The sequence below is a fragment of the Mytilus trossulus genome, chromosome 12, assembly GCF_036588685.1.
Source record: "Mytilus trossulus isolate FHL-02 chromosome 12, PNRI_Mtr1.1.1.hap1, whole genome shotgun sequence".
Taxonomy (NCBI): domain Eukaryota; kingdom Metazoa; phylum Mollusca; class Bivalvia; order Mytilida; family Mytilidae; genus Mytilus; species Mytilus trossulus.
Window position 1 is genome coordinate 33,300,367 of NC_086384.1, and position 25,192 is coordinate 33,325,558.

Here is a 25,192-nt window from a genome sequence, read left to right on the forward strand (position 1 = left end):
GGTCCAATATCAAAAATCTAAATACATGGTTAGGTTCAGCATATCATATAACCCCAAGAATTCATTTTTTTATGAAATCAAATTATGTTCAATTTTAGACCCTTTAGACCTCAATTTGGACCAATTTGATATCGGAGTCCAAATATTAAAAATCTAAATACATGGTTAAATTCAGCATATTCAAGAACCCCATATATTCAATTTTTGTTGAAATCAAACAAAGTTTAATTTTGGACCCCGATTTGGACCAACTTGAATACTGGGCCCATAATCAAAAATCTAAGTACATGTTTAGATTCATCATATCAAAGAACCCCAAGAATTCAATTTTTGTTAAAATCAAACTAGTTTTAATTTTGGACCCTTTGGACCTTAATGTAGACCAATTTGAAAACAGGACCAAAAATTAAGAATCTAAATGCATGGTTAGATTTGGCATATCAAAGAACCCCAATAATTCATTTTTTATGAAATTAAATAAAAGTTTAATTTTGGACCCTTTTGGTCCCTTATTCCTAAACCTTTCTGGGCCCTAATTCCTAAACTGTTGGGACCAAAACTCCCAAAATCAATCCCAACCTTCCTTTTGTGGTCATACACCTTGTGTTTAAAATTTCATAGATTGCTATTTACTTTTCCTTAAGTTATAGTGTGAAAACCAAATGTCTTCTGATGACGACGATGGAGAAGCCAACCTCATACCAATAAACAACCAAAAAAATTTCAATATTTGCGGTTGTATAAAAAGGTTCTGACTTTTTGAAGTGTATGGAATGATAGTAAGGGGTTCATGTCCATCTGTCAGGGTTCTTCTGACCTTGACTTTATTTATATGGACCTTTCATATATGTAAGTTTAGTTGAGTCTTATAGTAAAAGGTTAATATTAGCAACTTTCAACATACAATCAATCATAAACAATGAGACAGAAGAGGAAATTAACCTTATGGTCTTTGATTTAATGTTCTCCTTACTGACAGAAGACAGTATGTTATTCGTTTTTTTTTTGTCTTTACCAATCTTCAATCAGTAAAAAAATAATGCCAATTTTGTACATCAGTATATGAGTATAAATATCATAAATATATATTTTTTGTTTTGACAATTTTCCTGTTGTTTATTTAACTAAATACTTAATTTGTTCCAAGTCATTTATCTATTGATTTTTAGGACAAAAATGTAAAATAGATGAGATTGGTTTTTCTTATGCAAGGCAGTGCCTATGATGACACAAATGTCTTTTAGCAATATCACAAAATTCTTTTTCTCAAGGATCATAAAAAGACTCATACCACATCTTCATATCCCTAGGCTTTCTTTTTATTTGGTATACACTGTATATATTTCTACTGCCTGGGTGCATGTATGTAATATCCACAGGTTGTGGGAAATCCAACAACAAAACACTGAATAATCAAATATGCTGTTTTATTTTAATGTAACATTAGTTTGAGGTTCAAACAAATTAAGCACATGATAAAGGTGACAAAAATAAACATACTTAACAATGGTAAAAATGCACTTATTTCTATAACACACTATTAAAAATTTCAAAATTTAAATTACAAAAATACTTCTTATAATTATTATATAGTATTTTGGTACAGTGGACTCTCTCCATACTACGGTATTTAATTTTCCATTTATGAAATTTGTATGTCTTTATTGATAATGTTGGTATCACTATTGCTGCTGCCTTAATTTGGTTCATCTTTTTAAAACATTATAAATCTTTTTAATAGCTATAAAGAAATAACTAATAATATTATTTTTATTAATTTTTCCCTTCCTCTTGGCGTAAGTAATACTTAAAATATTTGGTTGAAATTGGCCAATCATCTTTCATTTTTCATTTTATTAATAAGTAAAGTTCTCAACTTTGGAAAGAGAAAAGTGTGGAGAATTTTATCTATTTAACAATATATAATTCAAAAGCAATACTGTTATAGAATTTACAATACAAATATATACAGTTATTAAGAGGCATGAGTGATTTAGTGCATTCTGTGCATATGTAAATAAAAAATCTTATTGCATTATACTTGCTATAAGGTATAACCTATTTGACTTGAAAATGTCAGTGGTGTGTTAAATCCTACACTCAACATAACATTGTGTTTGACCTAAATAGAATTAGCATACCTTTATCTTTGTAAGGACTCTTTCATGTTTCTACTTTAGCACTGTCACAAACACTTTTTTCCTATTATGTTAAAGGAGACAAAATGACACCGTCACAACTTAATATAATTTGATATGTTTGCAAATAATGTGTAATTTCCTAGTTTATATGAATTAAGGGAGATAATTTGTTTGCATTCTGTTCATTAACCCAAATAAATACATAATATGAATAACAAACAAAAATTACAACACACAAAACAACTGAATAGACAAAACAATGAAGTTCAATGTCAGTATTATACAAGTACAAAAAATTACATAAATGGATTTTCTCAAAAATAAAACTGTTTTTCATTAAAAAAAAAAAGAAGCTTTTTTAAATAGTTTCTATTCTAGATTTTGAATGTAAACAAATTCATTGACTAAATTTTTTTTTAAACTCATTGAGGCTTGTTGCGTTTTTTAACGGTCAGGATAATTTTTTGAATAGAAAAATGACACACTATTATAGAAGGCAACAGAGTTTGTACAGGTCTAGCTTCAACCACATTATTTCTTCCACTATAATTATCATATTTTGCTCATGTTATACTGGTTCCTTTTAGCTTTTTTTATTCTTTTGTATTTTCTATTTTAGGAAAACCCCATATTGAGTAAAACATATGTACATAGAATTTTTATAAAGAATGTAGACAAATTAATCGGTGTAAATTTTTTTCTCAAATTGATACTAGTACCAATTTTCCACTAATTAGCAGTTTCTTCACAACTGCCTTTACTTATTCTTTCTTGTGACTTGTTGTGTCTTTGACACATTCCCCCTTTCCATTCTAAATTATATATAATTCATTTGCTGGATGAGGACACATTATTTACAATTGATTTTTGACTTCCTTTTATAAGAAAAACAATGATTGTTAAAACACTTTTCTACACACACCAGGTTGATGCTATATATTCTTTCTAAGTTTTATCAAATAAGGAATAATTAATCATATGAAATGTATATATATCTATAAAAATAATAATAAAATAACAAGTACAATGTACTACAAAATCTGGTTAAACCACAATTAATAACTGTAATATTGGAAAAATTTGGTAGTTCATACAATATGTGTATATTGCATATAAATTTTAATAAATACAAATTATGCTATTTTATTTAATATCTTAAGTAGGTGTAGAAAAAATCTTGAAAACTTTTACCTAATAAAAAGTTTCAAAATATTATTATTCCTACTAAAATACATATCTCATTTCAAGGTTCACATGTATATGCTTTATAATCTTGTTACATATCAATTAAATGTACACAATGTATATATTTTTAGTGCGATTAAATAGAAATTATATTTGTTAAACTGACAACTAGGATATAAGTTCATATGAATATCTATTTCATTATAAATGCCCCTGTTAGGCAAACATATTAACCCTCTGAGTTTATAATCAGATAAACCAACTATGGAAGTTTTTAACTACCTTGACTCGCTATACAGCCCTTGCATGGTCGGCCCTGGCTTGCACCTATTCAGGCATTTAAATAATTTAATTCTTACCATAAGGTAATAAATATAAGACATACCCTGCAATTTTGGCATAAGTTGACAAATGAAATGAAAGTTTGGCATAAGTTGACAATTAAAATTCTAATTTCTGTTTCCATAAAATGAAATTGACCTTGAAAATTGTACAAGGTTTGCTTAACACTGAACTAGAACGAGGACAAAAGATGCAGGCAAGATGGTAGATTAGAAATAATGAATTGCTAAAGAGCAAGGTGTATACATGGTGATTTCATAAAACCTTTCCAATTTTTGTCCATAATACCAACTGACATTTATAGTGTAAAAACTTACATTTATCTGAATTAAAACAGGATACTGTGGATTCATTTATTTTCGTTGGTTCCAATTTTCGTGGATTGAGGAAACCTTGCATTTTTCCTGGATATTTAATTTCATGATTTTCAAAAGTCTGCATAAATTCCTGAACAAAACTTGTAAATCATTGGACATTTGAATTTGTGGTTCCCAGGTTACCACGAAATCCACGAAAATTGATATTCAACGAATAAAAATGAATCCACAGTATGTAAAAAAAAATGTATACATAGTATGATAGCTAAACTTAAAATATAATGGCATTGTTTAATTATATATAACATTTGACAAATTAATTTGAGATTCATATTGTTTATACACCAGAAACATGATAAACCATGCAGTGTGAGAGGTTAAAATACTCGATTCAAATGATTTAACCCTGGATTAACACAAGTCACAGCTGTCACATTTTCAAACAGCCCTTTAAAATTCCTTAATAGAATTGTTCACTTGCAATTGGTTGATGAATATATGGTTTATGTTGTACAACAACAAATTCCTATTGATGTGTGTTAGATTTCATTTATGAATATTTATAAAAGCTAGTTTTACACCACATAATGATCCATCCTCCATTTCAATGAAAGTAGAATTTATAAAACACCAAAAAAGCCTAAATTAAATTTTATTATAAACCCCCATGGCCTTCAACACCTAGTACATATTTGTAATAATATTTGTTAAGTTGTTCTATAAATATAAATGTAAGAACTGTATGAGGTCCTAATCTGAAGTAATAAGGTGTAAATCCTTTCCATAGACTGAAGAATCCTTCCTTGCTCACAGTTTTGAATATCACATCCTGAAAAGACAAAATATACAATTTTATTCAGGCAAAATATTGGCAGTTGTCCATAATTACATTTAAAAGCCTAAATGATCTCTTTTTCTGTTGATAGTGTTTATGAAATAAAAAAGGAAAGTTAGGCACATGTACTTTTTGTGAGGTGTAAGCATTTTAAAAAGTAGAATTTTTGGCAAGAAAAAGTTAATGCAGAATTATTCATCTGAAAGAATTTAATGTTAAACTGTATGATTAAAATATTGTAATTTCAGAAATGCATTTTTACATGTTTTCATTGTTGTGATTGTTCAACAAAAGATATAAATTGAAGATTTTTTTATTGTGATTCAAGAAAATACAACTAACAAGCAATATTAGAGTACTTTAACTGTTATGCTTTATTTTTGCCAAACCTATCCCATAGCAAATTTTTACAATACACATGTAATAAAAACGGTACAAAAATTTCTAAAATTACAATATTTGAAATACCAAGAACGTTATTATATATACTTAAGGACTTAGGAGAATACTGATTGAACTGTCTGAAATTCTATCATGATATTGTAAAGACAGCAACAAGCATCTTAGCCAAGTAAATAACTCTCATAGATAAAAAAAAAAAAAAAAAAAAAAAAAAGATGGTGTGGTATGATTGCCAATTAGACAACTTAGCACAAGAGACTAAAATAACATTGAAATAAACAAAAAAATAGGTCACTGATGATTAAAAAAAGATATTTCAATTTAAATGCCAAAAAATGGCATTTTTGCACCAAAGGGAGATAATTTGGAGCTTTTTCAATGATATCTACATTTTAAAAGTCACCTGGGGCCAACACAAATTGATTTTTGGGGATTTTTTTTATGATAAATTAACAACTTCTAAAGGTAATTAATCAAATTTGTAATGAAAAATTAATATTGATTTTTTTCTGAAAATCTTATACCCGAGAGCCTCCTTAAATATTAAAAATAACTTTTTCCATTAGAAAAATATATCACATACCAAAGCATTCTTGTACTCTGGTTTTCCATCAATAATCTTCATGTTCTGTACTCTAAAGTATAAAAAAACAAGTAATGATTAGAAAATTCATACAAAGAATGATATTTAATATCTTTTTTCAACCTGTTGTGATATCAAAGTGTAATTAACAGGATTGGACGACTTCACAGAGCACAGATAATTTAACAACATGGATTTCTCAGCAGTATCATCTTTTTTTTTAATATGTGTAGAGTGGGGCGCTCATATTTGCCGTGGACACAATTTCGCTGTTTTATGATTTTGAGGTGTAAAAACTTCAAAGGATGGTTGAAATGGAAGAAATATGCCATTAAAGTATATTTTTATAACAAATATGATTATTTTTGAAAATGAGACTAAATTTTGGCACTTACGGCAAAGGACAGAAAAATGGACAATGATTTTCAGCCAATTTCCTAAATGACAAAAACGATTTCAAAGAAGCATTCCTAAGTAATTCTTTGACTGATTGCCCTAAATTTCAGTTTTTTACACCTTTCAAATGTCTGCTATTCTTCTATAATGAAATTTCTTTGATAAATATTGTTTAAAGCTGCAATTATTTGGTTTTAAATAGATATGTAAAAACGGCGAATATGTGTCCCCGTTGATTTTTTTTTAGGAAATTTCAAACACCCTTTAATCCAACTTTTCAGATGATTTTACTCAAACCAAACAGGTTTAAGCTAAGAATATTTTGCATTTGAAGTTATCTTCATATAGAAATATCAGTATACTTCAAAAACATAAAGACCTGAACATAAACTGAAGAAAACATGGAACGATATGGCGAAAATGAGCACCCCACTCTATATGTAGCAAATAGAAAGATCAGTGCTAGTTTATATTCTTCTACCTTTATTTTATTTACATAATATAGATATAGGAAGATGTGGTATGAGTGCCAATGAGACAACTCTCCATCCAAGTAACAATTTAAAGAAGTAAACCATTTATAGGTCAAGGTACAGCCTTCAACAGGGAGCCTTGGCTCACACAGAACAGCAAACTATAAAGGGCCCCAAAAATTACTAGTGTAAAACCATTAAAGGGGAATACCAACAATCTAATCTATATAAAAACGAAAAACAGGAATAAAATTGAGAATGGAAATGGGGAATGTATCAAAGAGACAACAACCCGACCATAGAAAAAACAACAGCAGAAGGTTACCAACAGGTCTTCAATGTAAGGAGAAATTCCCACACCCAGAGGCATCCTTCAGCTGGCCCCTAAACAAATTTATACTAGTTCAGTGATAATGAACGCCATATGAAACATGTATGAACTACAGACGTCAACTACTGTACAACAGATTCCTGACTTAGGACAGGTGCAAACATTTGCAGGATTAAATGTTTTTATGGTACCCAATCTTCTCCCTTTTTGGAAACAATAGTATTACATCACAACATAGAAAAATACACTATAAAATATCAATTGGAAGGCTTTACTAAATCTAGAGGCTCTAAAGAGCCTGTGTCGCTCACCTTGGTATATGTGAATTAAACAAAGGAAGCAGACAGTTCATGACAAAATTGTGTTTTGGTGATTGTGATGTGTTTGTACATCTTACTCTACTGAACATTCTTGCTGCTTACAATTATCTTTATCTATATTGAACTTGTCTGTGTAGTTTCAGTGGAAAATGTTAGTAAAAATTTACAAATTTTATGAAAATTGTTAAAAATTGATTATAGAGGACAATAACTTCTTAGGGGGTCAATTGACCATTTTGGTCATTTTGATTTATTTTTGAGTCTTAAATTGCTGTACATTATTGCTGTTTACAGTTTATCTCCATCTATAATAATATTCAAGATAATAACCAAAAACAGTAAAATTTCCTTAAAATTACCAATTTAGGGGCAGCAACCCAACAATGGGTTGTCTGATTCATCTAAAAATTTCAGGGCAGATAGATGTTGACCTGATGAACAATTTAACCCCCACGTCAGATTTGCTCTAAATGCTTTGGTTTTTGAGTTATAAGACAATTTTTTTTAAACTAGATACATCAATGATGATTGTGGCCAAGTTTGGTCTAATTTAGCCCAGTAGTTTTAGAGGAGAAGATTTTTGTAAAAGTTAACGACGACGGACGACGGACTCCAAGTGATGAGAAAAGCTCACTTGGCCTTTAAGGCCAGGTGAGCTTAAAATGAACCAATAAATAACCCCATTACTCTATCAATGGTTCATGTATAAAAAGAACTGTTGATTTTTTGCAGATGCATTATTTTTTTCGTGATAATAAATATGTTATAAATGAGCTATGTTGAATAATCTAAATAAATCATGCGTTGTGTTTTCTATACGTTTAATCGTTGTGATAGCTAATGCATATAATATAACGTCACACAGTATAGCGTTATGGTAACAACGTTACAATAACGTAATGTTAGTACTTCGCGTATTTTCCGACATTCTGGGGGCCGACAAAAGTGAAATACGTAACGACAATTAAACAAATGTAAAATTCACAATACAGATAAATAATTTAAAATTAATGTCCATCTCAAATAAAATAAACTTGTTCCTTAACCTTGACTGAACACAATTACAGTTTATCTTTTAGTCCATTCATGGATGTTCCTTCTAGCACACACGGTAATTTCAGGTTCAGCTGTAAATTTCTTTCATTATAAGTTTCTGTCCTGTATCTATGTGGCTTCTTGACTCCACCAGTTGAGGGTGTGTTCGTTCGGGCGGTCTTGGTAGATAGTCACTTCCTTGGATGTTTTCCTCAAAGGGTCTTCTTTTGGTAACGATCATACTTGAAGGTACATCATCTTGATGGTTATGTTTCTGAGAAAACTCTTTTGTGGAATTGCCTTTCTCGTTATCAATAGTTGTTTTCTTGTGTGCGATGACGTTTACAAGAACTGTTGATGGCTGGTTGATGTTTCTATTGATCGGTCCTGATAATAGATATCCGATCTTTGACTGAACAGCGGTGGGTCCGTTTCCTGTAATTACTTTGTCCTCGAGAATGTCCCAATAGTGGTCGGCGCCTATGAGAAAGTCAATTACGAAACGTTCTGTACTTTGCATAGAATGTGCAAGTTTAAGTTCTCTCAAGTGTGGCAAGCTCCTTGTAGTCAGGGAAATATTGTTCTTAATTGGGACGGCAATTTCTGGAACAATGAGTGTATTAATATGCACCTTTTCTCCTGTGTCGGTCTGTAGTTGTATTGTTCCAGTGTCTAAGTTACGAACTTTCTGAGATAAATCTCCGAACGCAGACAGATGAATGCTGACTTTCCCTGTTGTTTTAATTTCAAGTTTATCGGCTAATTTCTGAGTGATAAAGGAACGTTGCGCTCCTTCGTCAAATAAGATGTTACATTCTGTTTTTACGTCGTTATATAAAACTGGTGCAGTTGCTGTTTTTAGGAGAAAGATCGGGACTTACTTGTGATGCATGCAATACACTAGTTGTGTCTGATGTTTCAACCACGTTGATAGCTGTCTGCTGTATTTTCGGCTCCTGCTTCGTATCTGTAATGACCTCTTTCCCTTTACATATGCTTGCATGATGCATTCCATTACAATTTTTACATCGTTTTGTAGACTTACATGCGGCCACCCGGTGTGACCCTAAACAGTTAAAACATAGCTGTTTCTGTTTTACTATTTGATTTCTAGCGTTTGCGTCTGTTACTTCAGAGCACTCCGTTGGATAGTGCTGACCTGAACAAAAAATACATGTATGCGTATTTACCTTCTTTCGTGTGTCAGTTAATTTACCTTTATTGTGTGATCTTGGTTGTGTACCTGTGAAAAATGCTGTGGTGTGCAATCTGTCCGGTTCCATGACTCCCTGTCCTGTCTCAAGTATTTCAATCTCTTTAGTTATTGATTTTCGTAGATTTTGCAACATCAAATTATCTCTCCCGTGTTCTCTTGCAATCGATTTTCTTACGTCAATGGATAACTTGTCCAAAACTAAAGGTACCAAAAGCGAACCATACATCTCTGTTGTATGACCAAGTGACTCTAATCCTCGTACGTATGATTCTAATCTGTCTCCGTAAGACCTTAAACTAAAAGCATCATTTGTCGGTGCGGGTAAATTCATGAGTGCTTTCATGTAAGCATGTATCAGTTTGCTAGGTTGTCCGAACCGATCTCTGAGAAGGTTGACTGCGGTTTCGTAGTTACCATTTGTCAAAGCGAATCCCTCTACTGTTTGCGCTGCGCTTCCCTCCAGCTGGGCTTTCAGATAATTAAACTTTTGGATTGGCGTTAATGTGTCGTTGAAGTGTATGGATGACTCGAAACAATCCCAAAATGTCTGCCACTTGAGAATATCTCCATTAAAATAGGGTAAGTCTAACTTTGGAAGCCTATGGTAGTTAGATTTTGAAGATCTCGGTTCTGACGGGACTTGAAACATGACATTCTCTGACGGACGGGTATGAACTGCAGGGGCGTGCATTGAATACTGCTGGTTGATAGAATCTATTGCACATGTGTTCATATCAACTCTAGCTTCGGGTGTGAAATTATATGCGTCTGGGTTAAGTCTGCTTGTTGAAGGACCAACAATATCATGCGAAATTATAGTACTGGTATCAAAGGACTTAATAAATTTCCGAATTTGTCTAATTTTACAATCAAGTTCGTACATATACTCATCTGAGTCGGTGATTTCCTGCTCCAGATTTTCCTCCGATGTCTGTTCCAAAAGTCTGTTATTCAGGTCAATCAATGTTTTCTGTTTCTGCGTGACGGCATCATCATGAGCTTTCACTTCGTCAACTTCTGTGTCTGTTTTTGACTTTAACTCGTCGAATTTCACCAGTAGCTTCGTGACGGCTCCTTTGTGTCCAGCACGAACTGACTTCAGCTTTGAATCCATATATATTCAAAGGTTACGGCACCATTAAATGTTGAATAATCTAAATAAATCATGCGTTGTGTTTTCTATACGTTTAATCGTTGTGATAGCTAATGCATATAATATAACGTCACACAGTATAGCGTTATGGTAACAACGTTACAATAACGTAATGTTAGTACTTCGCGTATTTTCCGACAAGCTATGCATATATCTATAGTTCCTACAGCTTATGCCCTACTGCAGTCAATAATCATCTTACAAATTTCTTTTCAATTTCCAAAGATTTTTCATGTTTATATTTTCCATCTGGGATATTCAGAACTGGGATAAAAAGAAAATGTTGTGTACATCAATAAACTCATCATAGATAATTATCCTAATAATAATGTAATACTTCACCTTGTCTTTGCAATATCTGTTGGCATTGATGCAATAGTTGTTACTAAACCACTGAACATACTGGAGACAAAATGTAGGAAAATACCCTCCCCAAAATATCCTGAAAATATATAAGCACTGTTTAAATAATTGACAGCAATCATAAACATACAAAAAATTCTATTTTTAGCTTTAATTCAGTATATGATTCTTGAATAAGGTCAGTTATTAATATTAAGCATCAACAAATAAGCACGGTTTGATAATTAATCTAATACTTTATATGGCGCATTTAAACAAAGTACAGTTCTAAGTGAAAATACTCAATTTCTACAGAATGAACTACTGTTAATCTATTTACCTGTCTTCTTTAGTTCTTCTTTAGCTTGAGAATATGAAGCTAACTGTGCTGCATTAACTACCATAGCTCTAGCAACAGTCGGCTGCCATCCCTGTAAAAATTAACATACTATGGTTTAGAATGATTGACAAGGTTTAACTATCGTAGGAGTCAATGGTCAGTGACCTGACTATCATGACTATACTACATTTCTATTTGAAAAATTTTGAGTATTACAGACATATTTTAAGTGTTTATTTATTACAATGTAGATTATAAAATTGATATGTAGAGTTATGGTAAATGAGATAACAATGCTGCAAACTTATTTTTTCCTGGTTAGAAATTAAGAAAGAAAACTCTCAACAAATATATCTTTATCTTACTTGGCAAAATATTGTTTTTCAAAAGTGGTGGCTATAATGAAAATTTATCCAGGGAAACCCTGTTGTGTAGTGTTTAATCTTACCCTCCACATAGTTAAAATTCCCTCTTCTGAAATAATCCTAGATATGGCATTAAATACTCCAGTGTAACCTCTTCTTTGGTCAATAGGTAATCTGTAAAATGGTTTTTATAAAAGTGATCAACTGTTTTTTTAAGAGTATATAAGGGTTGTACTCACATATTCTTTAAACATAAGGGTGTAACTATAATCATGATAATTGATGATATCAAATTTACATCTTGTTTATATGTATCCCAAAATATCAAATATACATATGGATGCAAATAAACCAATAAATATTTAATGTAATTGATTAATTAGTTGGATTTAGCCATTAAAATAAAAAATATCAATCTGAACATTTGTTTTATGTGTTACATATTTGTTTTTCATTCTTTTTTGGTACATAAATTAGGCCATATGCAGTATGTGCTTTGCTGATTTTTGAAGGTCGTACACAGTGACCTATATTTGTTAATTTCTGTGTTATTTGGTCTCTTCTGGATATTTGTCTCATTGGAAATCATACCACATATTCTTTTTTATACACATACATTATGCAAATAAAATCTGTAAATACATCTTTATTCAGTCATAGGATATATCCCATTTTATGGATTTCCTTGGTACAGAATTTGGTTGATTTGATTTTTAACTTCCTCTTTCTTACCTCCCATCAGCTGTCATCCTAATGAGACAAACTTCTGCTGGTGTTCCTACAAAGGCTCCAATACCACCAGCAGTACATCCCATAAACAGCTTCTGAAATGCATTTGGAGGCTTTCCCTCTCTGAAAAAAATCAATGTGTCATATTTTGATGATTAAATACAACATTCTGTATGCATGTGTACATTTAAAACATTGAACATTTTTCTAGCAAAGGTGTAAAAAGGATGTGGAATCTTTTCAATATTTGTTCCAAATATGGTTATGAAAACAAAGACAAATCATACTGTACCAATTTCATGACATGTTTTTTTTTCTTTAGATTTTTGTATTTGTGAATTATAAACTATGAACTTCTTTTTGTATTTTTCATTTATACTTGTATGTTGTTTTATCATTCAATATCTGCCAAATGTCAACATCACAGGGAAGAAAATTGGTGATCATATAAAACACTCATGTTTCTTTCACCCATCATGATTTCATATGTTCTGTAGACATCAACAAGAGGCTCGTAAAAGCCTGAATTACTTATCTATTTAAATATTTCATTTGATATTCCTTCAAACCTTAATTGATATAAGTTATGATTGTTTAATTCATAGATGCTTAATTTCTGGCATTGGTATAAATCTTTTTTGATGATCAATTTTTTTCGGGGTTAGGTTATCTCCCTTCCTAGAAGGTATTCTCAAATAGTTTGTAAATCAGTTTTTGGTCATTCAACATTTAAAGTAGCTCAACAATTAGATGTCTGCTATGGTTATCTTTTGTTGGAATCAGAGTTCGTGAAAAGTGGTGGTCCTCAGGATTTTACCACCAAAATTTTTGCATAGGACTGACACAATTTTAGTATTTTTAAATAGAACTAATAGTGAGGACCAGCAGATTTTCTTTAAGGACCACCAGGGAAAAAAAGATTTTGCGAACTCTGTGGAATTGTTCATCATTTCTTTTAAACTCACATTTCTTTTATGCACAGTGTTCATCTTCTCTCAAACACCTCATACATGTATATGTTTCGGACCATATGAGTATTTGGACCATATGTGTATGGTCATGACCATATGCATATACTCATATGGTCTGACCATATGCCTATGGTCCAACCATACATGTATGGTCAGACAATATGAGTATATTATGGTTTGGTTATTAATGGGCGGGACCATATGAGTATTTGGACCATGTATGTATTTTTCAAATATGCATTTGAACTGTTTTAATAATCGCTAATCGCATTCTTGTATTTATGTGTCAGGTGAAATTCATTTCCACACAGTACTAGTCATTGTATCATGGCTTTTCTGCATTTGTATGTCTTGGTTGTGCTTGATCCTTAGCAGTTACACTTTTTACTTTTAAGTGAAAAGTTAACCATTTTATCAGCTTCGTGCAGTGAAATATATATGTAATGTCTTGGGAATTCCATAACAGTTCTTTACGAAAATTTGGGAAAATATCTTGCTAAGTGGACATGTTGCCATTCTAGCGTAGTAACAAACCGATCATTCTGTAAAAAATGTGTTTACTTTAGTTGTGACCAGTGAGGAAAGGAAATTCATGAAACTGTTTATTTTTCATTGAATTAATCTTTTTATCATTATAATATAATAAAATGACCTTTGATACCGTCTTTATTAATGACGTGACAACTAGAAGGGTTATACCAGGGCTCACGCTACCAGGCGACTTGGGCAAAGAAGTCGCTTTCCCTACCGTCACTTCGCTTTCCCCGACCCCCAAAAGCCAAGACAAGTCGCCCTGTTGTTTACGATACTCGCTTTCAGTCGCTTCCGTCATCGGACATTTTCAATTTTTACCAAGTTGATGAAACATCAATTTTTTATTGATAATTAAAGAAATTCAGACATAAACGATTCATTATCTTATGAAAAGAGGTTGAAGCATTGTTTTTGCAGTGTGTATCAAGTTATTAAATAAAAATACAACTTCTTATCACTTCGTGCACTTCCGAAAGTTCCGGTTCTTGTTACTCGAAAACGTACATCAACCTAACTTTCGGCTGCAAAATAAGTTTGTTACTTCATTTAAACCTGATAAAAGTTACCTCCAGTAAATATTCAATCCATTTATTGCATTAAAAACGTCATGATCCTTTCCAAATAACTTGTCAAACATCGTTTATTTTTGTAAATTTTCTTGCAGCCGTCCGCCATTGACCGATTTCTTAACTACGGATCGGAAACGGACCTGCTATGACCGAAATCCGTATTTTTACAAAAATTACCACGAACGAACGGATTGAACAGCTGACAGAAGAATATCGATCCCAAAAGGAAAAATTACGCATTCCCCACGCATTAAAAGACTTTTGGTTACAACTAAATAAACTCATCATTGATTGGTGTATATAATTCCCTATAATTTATATGGATTGTTGTAAACTATTGTAAAGTTGCTTAACTCTTAGACTATTACACTCAGGGTTTCCGCTGGCGGTCGCCATTTTCGCAATTTGCGAAAAAATAATAATTTTGGCGATTAAAATTCGTCATTGGCGAAAGAATTTGGCGAAAGAAATATATATAACGATTTATTTTCACCCATCTTGTTTATTTACTTTTTTCGGGTTTCTCTGACTTTACCGATCAAACAATACTCGGAATTCACCTTGAACTCGTTAAGATTTTGACAGAAAATCAATAATCAGCTGATTGCATTCATAGCTATCGACATCAAAGGACTAATTAATAAAGGTGTTGAGATTGTATGATATGACAAAATGATAGGGTTAAATGGCTTCTGTCACATGTCACAATAGGGATTTTATTAACCACTTTGCGACACACGTGTTTGAAAGCAAATTTTTTACGCTTCCTCTCCTTCTTTTAATGAAAGTCCAGAAAAGAAAATTGTTGTTATGACGAAAAATGTTCAAAAGCAAGAAAGGACTCTGATTTAAAACTTTATCATTTAACTTTCATTTAGATCTTTGATTTGAGTGGGTATTTAAAAGTCGTTTCAGTGACACACGTGTTTCAAGCAAATAGTTTTACTTATTTACGATGGTCTAGAAAAGAAAACTCGTTATGAAGAAATCTATTCAAAAGGTTGGCATGAGAGCAAGCCTTAAATGTAATGACTACACCTTACACGAGGGATCAATTCCAAGTGATAAGATGCTTCGTTTTGTTATTAAAAAAAACCACTTCTTATTAGGGGGGGGGGGGCTGAAAACAAAGGAAAATTAAAAAAAATATATATATTTGTGTTACTTGGCGAAAAAAATTTATAAAGTGGCGAAAAATAAATTGTTTTGGCGAAAGAGGTGGCGAAAAAAATAATTGACCCAGGGGAAACCCTGATTACACTAATATCAATATATTATGACCCAGCTTACCTTTATGTATCTTTTGATGAGAAACACTGAATTTCATACACAAGATAGTTTTTAATTAAATTGTAATTGATATATTATAATTTCTTTACCTTTTTAAATTTTAGGGCTAAATATTTAGTTGGTAGTTTCTCACAAGGACCTTAGTAAAATTTAAACAACTTTTAATTTGAAATGTTACTTTAATTGTATACTCAGATATCAATTGAACAATATAAAAAAAACATTACTTACAAATGACCGTATTATACTACAGTAAAATCCAACCATTGTAGCGCACCGCACGAACAAGCACTTCTCTTTCAAATCTCACCACTTCTCCCTATCAGTTTCAAAAAGAGAAGTCACTTCTCCCTATAATTCTGAAGTAGTGTGAGCCCTGAATACCTTATGAAGATTTTAAAAGTATTAACTTTAATCTGTTAATTATCCCGACCATACCCTTATGGTCAAACCATATGAGTATATATATACCGATACAGTCATGACCATACGCTTATGGTCCAAATACTCATTTGGTCCGGAACATATACATTTGTACTACATTTTTATAATTCAACTTTAATTAAGACTTACCTTGACTTTGATATATAATCAAATATACTCATGTAGACACCCAGTCGTGTTGTTGTGTATGTTGCCTGTCTTAACAGTCCTGCTGAAAGACTGAAATATTCAAATATGATAAGCAGCAATCCTACATGTACTTGTCATTCAATCACAAAACACATATCATCCAATATTAATTCATAATAAAACTAGAGGCTCCAAAGAGCCTGTGTCGCTCACCTTGGTCTATGTGAATATTAAACAAAGGACGCATTTGAATTCATGACAAAATTGTGTTTTGGTGATGGTGATGTGTTTGTATATCTTACTTTACTGAACATTATTGCTGCTTACAATCATTCTATCTATAGTGAACTTGGCCTAAGAGCTTCAGTGGAAAATGTTAGTTAAAATTTACAAATTTTATGAAAATTGTTAAAAATTCACTATAAAGGGCAATAACTCCTTATGGGGTAAATTGACCATTTAGGTCATGTTGACTTATTTTTAGGTGTTACTTTGCTGTACATTGTTTCCCTTTACAGTTTATCTCTATCTATAATAATATTCAAGATAATAACAAAAAACGGCAAAATTTCCTTAAAATGACTAATTCAGGGGCAGCAACCTAACAGCAGTTTGTCCAATCCATCTGAAAATTTCATGGCAAATAGATCTTGACCTGATTAACAATTTAACTCCCTGTTAGATTTGCTCTAAATGCTTTGGTTTTTGAGTTATAAGCAAAAAACTGCATTTAACCCCTATGTTCTATTTTTAGCCATGGCGGCCATCCTTGTTGGTTGGCCGGGTCACGCCACACAATTTTTAAACTAGATACCCCAATGATGATTGCGGCCAAGTTTGTTTAAATTTGGCCTGGTAGTTTCAGAGGAGAAGATTTTTGTAAAAGATTACCAAGATTTACGAAAAATGGTTAAAAATTGACTATAAAGGACAATGACTCCTAAAGTGGTCAACTGACCATTTTGGTTATGTTGACTTATTTGTAGATTTTACTTTGCTGAACATTATTGCTGTTAACAGTTTATCTCTATCTATAATAATATTCAAGATAATAACAAAAAACAGCAAAATTTCCCTAAAATTACCAATTCAGGGGCAGCAACCCAACAACAGGTTGTCCGATTCATCTGAAAATTTCAGGGCAGTTAGATCTTGACCTGATGAACATTTTTACCCCACGTCAGATTTGCTCTAAATGCTTTGGTTTTTGAGTTATAAGCCAAAAACTGCATTTTACCCCTATGTTCTATTTTAAGCCGTGGCGGCCATCTTGGTTGGTTGGCGGGGTCACCGGACACAATTTTTAAACTAGATACCCCAATGATGATTATGGCCAAGTTTGGATTAATTTGGCCCAGCAGTTTCAGAGGAGAAGATTTTTGTAAAGGTTAACGACGACGGACGCAGGACGACGGACGACGACGGACGCCGGACGCCAAGTGATGAGAAAAGCTCACTTGGCCCTTCGGGCCAGGTGAGCTAAAAAGGATTTCTTGTGTTATTAAAATTTGCTGTTACAAAATATTAGAAATTATTATAAATTAAGGAACGTATCTCCCTCATGCAAAGCTCTGATTCCTTTCACGGATTTGGCTATACTTTTTGGACCTTTTGGACAGTCTTCATGATGAACTGTTAAATCTACAGGCCCAGATCTCAATTCTTGAAAAATTTTAGTTAGATTCTGTTGGCCTGTAGATATGATTTTTACAGGCCCAAGGGCAATTTTACTAGCCTGGGCTGCCACACGGCGTGAAGACTGCTTTTGGATTATAACTCTTCATCTTTTATATAAGCTTTTGATTTCAAATGTTTTGGCCACGAGCATTACTGAAGAGACATGTATTGTCGAAATGCGCATCTGGTGAAAGAAAATTGGTACCATTAATTTTATTACTACCACTGGGTACCGTTAATTTTATTACTACCACTGGGTACCGTTAATTTTATTTTTCACTATATCACAAACAATTCTAATCTCTTTTCAGGAAATCATACGGTTACCACAAAATAATTACACATACATGCATGTTTGATTCTATGGTCACTGCTTACAATTTTATCAAAATGCAAAAATAATTGCCTAACTGTTACTCACCCTGTATATATTCCTCTCACACCCTCCTGTCTCAATATAGTTACAAGTGCATCTCCAGTGTTTTTGTATTGTTTAGTTTTACCCATTTCACCTGCAAATCATAATTAGTCTTTATATATGTGATGTTTATCTATTAATAAACAAGCTTTTTTTAACAAAGTGTTCTTCTATCACCACCTAGAATGGGATGAAAATGTCTTGACTCAATGTCTCAAACAATAAAATTTTCAAATTAAAAACAAGTGACATGTGCAATTTTCACCATCTCAATTCAGTATGTTCAAGGCAATATATATCTTACTCAGAGCAGTTATTGGATTTTTTTTCTCAATGATAAAAACAATATGCCTTCCTTATAACCAACATGAATAATGCGATTTCATTTCCGCACAAAATTTTAGAGTGTTTTGTTGTATTTATATACTGTTTTGAAAGTTAATATACATGTACCCGTAAATATGATAAATATCAAAGTTCTCACTATAAATTTTCTGATGAGTTTAGTGACTAATCATTTTGAGGCCACAGAAATAAAAGAAGCCAATATCAATCTATTCCACAAATTAAGGTGTTGAAAAATTTTCTGTTAGGTTTAAGGCAAAACTTTTTTCATATGATTTAGTTAAAATAGTAAAGTACTTCACATTTTTGGAAGTCAACAAACATTTATGAAAACTTTTAATTCTGATCCAAGTCAATATATTTTAGCATACTGTACTGTTCATTCATTATTATTTGTTGGCTACCAATTTTTCATGGTTTTCGTGGGTACAGGCAAACTGCATATTTAATTGTTCAACCTAAGACAATTTTTCTATCAGGTTGTATGCAGACTTTTGCAATACCATGAAATCATGTGTTCATGAAAATGCAATTTTCAACAATCCAAGAAAATTGGTATCCACAAAAACAAATGAATCCACAGTATTCAGTTTGGAGGATTCCTAATAATGTAGACAGTTCTTGAAATATTACACTTCTTTTGTTTTCACGGTCAATGTTATTTCTGTCTGATAAATTGAAGTACAAATGTATTTGCATTATCAAATATTATTATATATTAATAGAAGGTACATGTACAGCCTGTTTGATATATTGTGTATGAATCTTACCACTTAACTGCATTCTATTTTTCACTAAATCCAATGGTTGTACAAATAATGTGGCTGCCATCCTGGAAAATATTTTCTTAAAAATGTAAGTATTGCCATAAAACTGAATGAATGTACATGTACATATGTACAATAACATTTGGACAGTTGGTGATAAGAAGGTCAATTGTTCTTTATTTCTGGTTGGCTCATAGACAAATTGTTTTAATTCATTGTCCTCAATAAATAAAATAAGATGTGGTATGATTGCCAATGAGACAACTCTTCACAAGATAATGTCTGTGAGTTGGTTGTGTTATTCAGCATGCTGTGTTCCCTTGCTTACAGTTTTGTTTGACCAGTTTCATCCTGGTAGGAAGAAATTGCCCCTGATCAGTTGGCATTCATCATTTAGTCAAGCTTTATTGAAAAATGTTTCAAATTGGGTCATTCCAGTTAATGTCTGCTAAAGAGGGATGGATATGATCCTTTAAGAGGGGTGTAAAATTTATACATCTTAGGGGTGAAACTTGTTTTTTTTTTCATCTGACACGTACACTTATGCAAAAAAACTTCTGAGGGTCTTGCAGCAGTAAATGATTAAAAATAATAACATCTTAGGGATTACAAAATTGCCCATGTCAGATCTTAGAGGTGCTTTCGACTGTAGACAGTTTCATATCATGCATTATCTGGTATTGTGTTTAAAATTCTGATAGGCACAGTCCTTGCCGTAAAAAAATTCTGATAGGTCATTTTTTCCCATGATAGCCCATCCACCCAATATATTTGATAGGTCTTAATTTTAAGATCTGATAGGTAGTTTTCCATGTCTTCCTACTGTTTTATGTTCAAATTTATGTTTTCTTTATTACTTTAAAATTAACAATAATTTCAAAGGAAAACAAACATTGAAAAAAATGTAATTGAAAAAAGATTTAAAAATTCTACATGAGACAAAATGGGGGATTATGGAGTAATGGAACATCTCAAAAAAAACAATATTTTATATGATTTACAACATGGTTTCCGATCAAAACGCTCTTGTGAGACACAATTACTATCTTTCATTCAGGACCTTGCATAAGACTACAATATTAACATACAAACTGATGTCGTTGTGATGGACTTTGCCAAAGCTTTTGACAAAGTCCCTCACAAAAGGTTACTTTACAAATTAAAATACTACGGCATAGACAATAATACCTTGGAATGGATTGGTGACTTTTCACACAATTGTACACAAACAGTCATGCTAGATGGAGAACAATCAGAAAAAACTGGGGTAACATCTGGGGTGCCACAGGGCACTGTCCTTGGCCCAATTTTATTCCTCATTTACATAAACGATTTCCCAGAATATTTACAACACAGCACCTTAAGACTATTTGCCGATGACAGCATCATCTACAGAAACATCAAAACCACAGATGATGCTGACACTACAACAGGATTTAAATCCAGCGGCACAATGAGAAAAAGACTGGTTAATGTCATTCCATCCAGACAAATGCTCCATACTAAAAATTACACAAAAAAAGAAACCGGTCAACCATGACTTCATCATTCATGGTCACATCGTCCAAACTGAAACAGCTACAAAATATTTAGGCATAACCGTCCAATCTGATCTAAAATGGAATAAACACATAAATAATGTAACAGCTAATGCAAACAGACAACTTAATTTTTTAAAGCATAACCTTAAAGTTTCATCCCAAAAAATCTAAGAAAGAGCATACATTGTACATGTCATTAGTCAGACCTAAGCTTGAGTACAGCTCTTGCGTCTGGGACCCTCACACCAAAAGTCTGAGTCCTGAATCTTTCAAGGCTCAGCTTCGTCATTAGATTTAAATGACATATTTTTAATTGCACCTGTATATATATTAATTTGCACCCATTCTTCTTGTTTATTAAATTTTCAAAATTATGTATGCGCTCACACCTAAATGTGGCAGAATAGTCAACCAGATGATCGTGGCCGCTTACCAGAAGAAGAAGAAGTGGTATTCTATAAGATCATACACAAACACATAGCAATTTACCCTAAAGATCTTCTTGTTAAATCAGACAGTAGAACAAGACATAAACATACCAACCACTTTAAACAAATTCAAACAAATAAAGATTCATACAAGTTTTCATTTTATCCACATACAATAGTACAATGGAACATACTTCCTACATCAGCAATCCTTTGTACAACAGTCGACGGCTTCAAAGAGCAGATTTCTAATCTGCTCTTTCACAAATATTCTAAAAACTACATAACATGTACATAGTGTTAACAAGAAATATACATAGGATAACAATCCACAAAAAAAAAAAAAATCACTGTTATATTTTTACTTTACTTATTTTTTCTAAGCACCAATGCAAATTATGTAATGACTAATGTATCCAGGTGTAATGCTAAGTCGTTATAGTAAGGCTATTTTTTTCTTATTTTTTCTGTAGACTTAGCTTTAATTTTTTATAACCATGCATTGGCAAGCTTGATAACTCGTAATTGTTTGTCAGTAACTAAATGTACGATGATGTCCCATACGGAACCTTCTGACCTTGTTTGTTTACATTAAAATTTCAATGGAGTCAAAATCACGTGATGTCAATCCGTTATATCCAATCAAATTGCTCTACTGTCAATTAGGGGATTTTTCAGTCTACGTCAATTACGTTATTTCTTTCTGGGATATTGCTTCAAAATATTTTGCAATAGTTCTGGGTTTTATTCAACAGGAAAACTCTTGTTTTGCCATCCCTTTTGACATCAAGGGAATTTTGAATGAATATTTACCTACAGTCATGATGGTCAGAATATCGATCTTTTTATAATGAATAAAAAGGAAATTCTATGAAAAATAAATGTAAATTGTTTCTTATTAACCAACTCTATATGCCTGTTCAAAATTATGGCATGGACATCGTTTTTTCATATAGTTTTCCTTTCATTTTGGTTGGGTTTTTTTCGCGGGAAAATCGAGAAAGAGGTAAGGAGCATGTCATTTATAAATTCCTAAAAATACGATTTGCTTGACCTGTATTGCCTGCTACAAGATTGATGACGCTGAATGGAATGTACACAAAGCAATGGAGGCCGGAAATGGGATTTTGTGAAGTTCTAGAATGTTTTTAAATATTCGGAAGTTGGGATTGAAACGGGCATTAGAAAATTGGCATTTTTTGGCAATAATTGAGAACAAGAATGAAAACTTACCTTTAGAAATGTTTTTTTATTCAAAAGTGGAGAAAAAACGTATTTTGCACTGTTTTTCTACGCCAGAAGTACCGTATTGACATCAATGCGGAGTTTCCCCGTGTGTTAAGTTCAAACACAAATACCTAACGAACTGACAAGATGAACGATCTTAGACTACGGTAGGATAATATTACTGCAAATTTATTTCTTTTAAATTGTAAATAAGCCATGCATGCAACGGCACGTAATAGTCAAAGTTGTGACTGAGTGCGGAAATATGGAGATATATAAATATATAGTTTAGGGGATCATTAAGGTTCTTCGTCATAGGACATTCAAATGATATACTGTCAGTAACGACTGACCAGCTAACGTACCGGTGATCCGGCACTTGAAACGTGATCATTTTTGTAATGAAACTTTTATCGGTTGTGCAATTAACTTCAGAATAAAACTTACCCTCCTCCACCTCCGAATAAAAACTTTACTCCAGTGGGAATAGTTTCTTTTGATGACATTTTGCTGTTTTGAATTTAACAGCTGAAGGTTACTGAAGTCAAAATTTGGTCCGTCCAAGGGGTAACCTTGACCTTCCACACGTGTGTTATTAGAGTTGTCTTCTCAAAAGGTAGAACATAAATACATGGTAGCTATCCGAACCCGAGTCCGAAACACATTTTGACAGTGGCTATTTGACCGGCACCGGCTAAATATCAAATTTGCTATTTGACCGGCACCGGCAAAATAGCAAATTTGCTATTTGACCGGCACTGTATAAAACTGTTCATTGATGATAAGCTAAGAATAAAAAAGCTTAATGATAATTTAAAAGCATGTTATCACAATATCAAGCATTAAAAATACAGTACAATAACAAAAAAAATATTGAAGATGTTCATAAATAATAATCTATAATTTTATGATAATAATTAAAAGCATGAAAACACATTTATATATACATTACTAAATATATTTTTTCTAAAATATTTATGAAAAATCTGTGCTACATCACTACTTCACATTACCAGATTTTGTTGAACACTAAATATAATTGCCTTAAATTCTTTGCGAACAGAACTAGACCTCAAGACAAGTGGTATATTTCAAAAGAGGACTGTCAGTTCAGCATTTTCGATTGATTCACCTGGTATAAATATCAAGAGTTGGTGACACCATGTGCTTGGGCATATACCCTGAAACAGTTTTTACTCAGGTCTGAAGTGAAACTGGAGCAGAAAGAAAGTGGTGATAGAGAAATTATATCAGTGACAGCTACAACAAGCCATGGCCAAGTGAGGGTCAATTCAAAAAAAAAGTTTCTCTTGTTTGTTGTTGAAGCAATGTCAGATAGTTGGATGATTAACACAGTCAGGACATCACATAGATTATTCGCAAGCAGAAGAATGAGATACCGCTCAAAAAGAAGAACACCTATTGGATTTTAGTTGTTGTGGATCGCGTGTTTCTCATACATTTATTACTTCTACCAAATATGAAGAAACGTGGAAGGCCAGAAGGTTTGACCCAAACTGTCATCGAAAAGCGGCAATTGTGTTCCATTTCATAAGAAAAGTTCCACAGAACTCAAGGAACCAGTTGAAGCAAGAACCTGAACTTTTAACTGCCTCTTGTTTGGACTCAATTGTAAACATTGATTTAATCAAAAAGTATTGTCAAATAGATGCATGGGAAGCTATTAAGAGCGTTTATAAAGAGAAGAAAAAGAACCATATCTACATATGCAACATATGCCCACATGATGCAGATTCAAAGGAAGCCAGTGTAATGTGTAGTTCCTGTTTGAAGTGGCAACATTTAGCTAGTGCTAGATTAAAACAACTTCTTAAGGCAAATAATTGGTTTTGTAACAATTGCAAATGTTAAAACATGTGTCCTTTTGAAATTCGAAGCAAACAACCTAAAGCATTGTCTTTTTTAAGATGCACGTAGTTTTACATAACCATGATACCACTATTTTTATAGCATGGCAGAAAATTTAAACCATAGATTTTACACAGATTTGTACATCAACTTTTTTATAAATATTTTAGAAAAAAATATATACCAGTATTTAGTAATGTATATACAAATGTGTTTTCATGCTTTGAATTAATATTATAAATTATTTATTTATGAACATCTTCAATTTTTGTTTTTATTGTACTGTATTTTTAATGCTTGATTTTGTGATTTTAAATTATTATCAAGCTTTTATATTCTCTACTAATCACATCAATGAACAGTTTTATTCAGTGCCGGCTAAATAGCAAATTTGCTATTTAGCCGGTGCCGGTCAAATAGCCACTGCCTTTAATTATTCAGAATGTTCGGGATAATTAACCAAACAGCATTGCCGATT

At 32.3% G+C, this 25,192-nt stretch overlaps 1 protein-coding gene across 1 annotated transcript; it reads right to left on the minus strand.

Annotated features, from left to right (window-relative positions):
* Positions 1-1,410: 1,410 nt before the first annotated feature.
* Positions 1,411-23,443, minus strand: LOC134693853 (mitochondrial 2-oxoglutarate/malate carrier protein-like). Its single transcript, XM_063554794.1, has 10 exons — positions 23,293-23,443; positions 19,653-19,714; positions 18,541-18,631; positions 16,443-16,532; positions 12,509-12,628; positions 11,860-11,950; positions 11,412-11,502; positions 11,072-11,171; positions 5,806-5,857; positions 1,411-4,814 (listed from the first exon to the last, which is right to left on the minus strand). Exons 1-10 carry the CDS (start codon positions 23,349-23,351, stop codon positions 4,641-4,643), a joined length of 930 nt encoding a protein of 309 aa, XP_063410864.1. The 5' UTR covers positions 23,352-23,443; the 3' UTR covers positions 1,411-4,640.
* Positions 23,444-25,192: the final 1,749 nt, after the last annotated feature.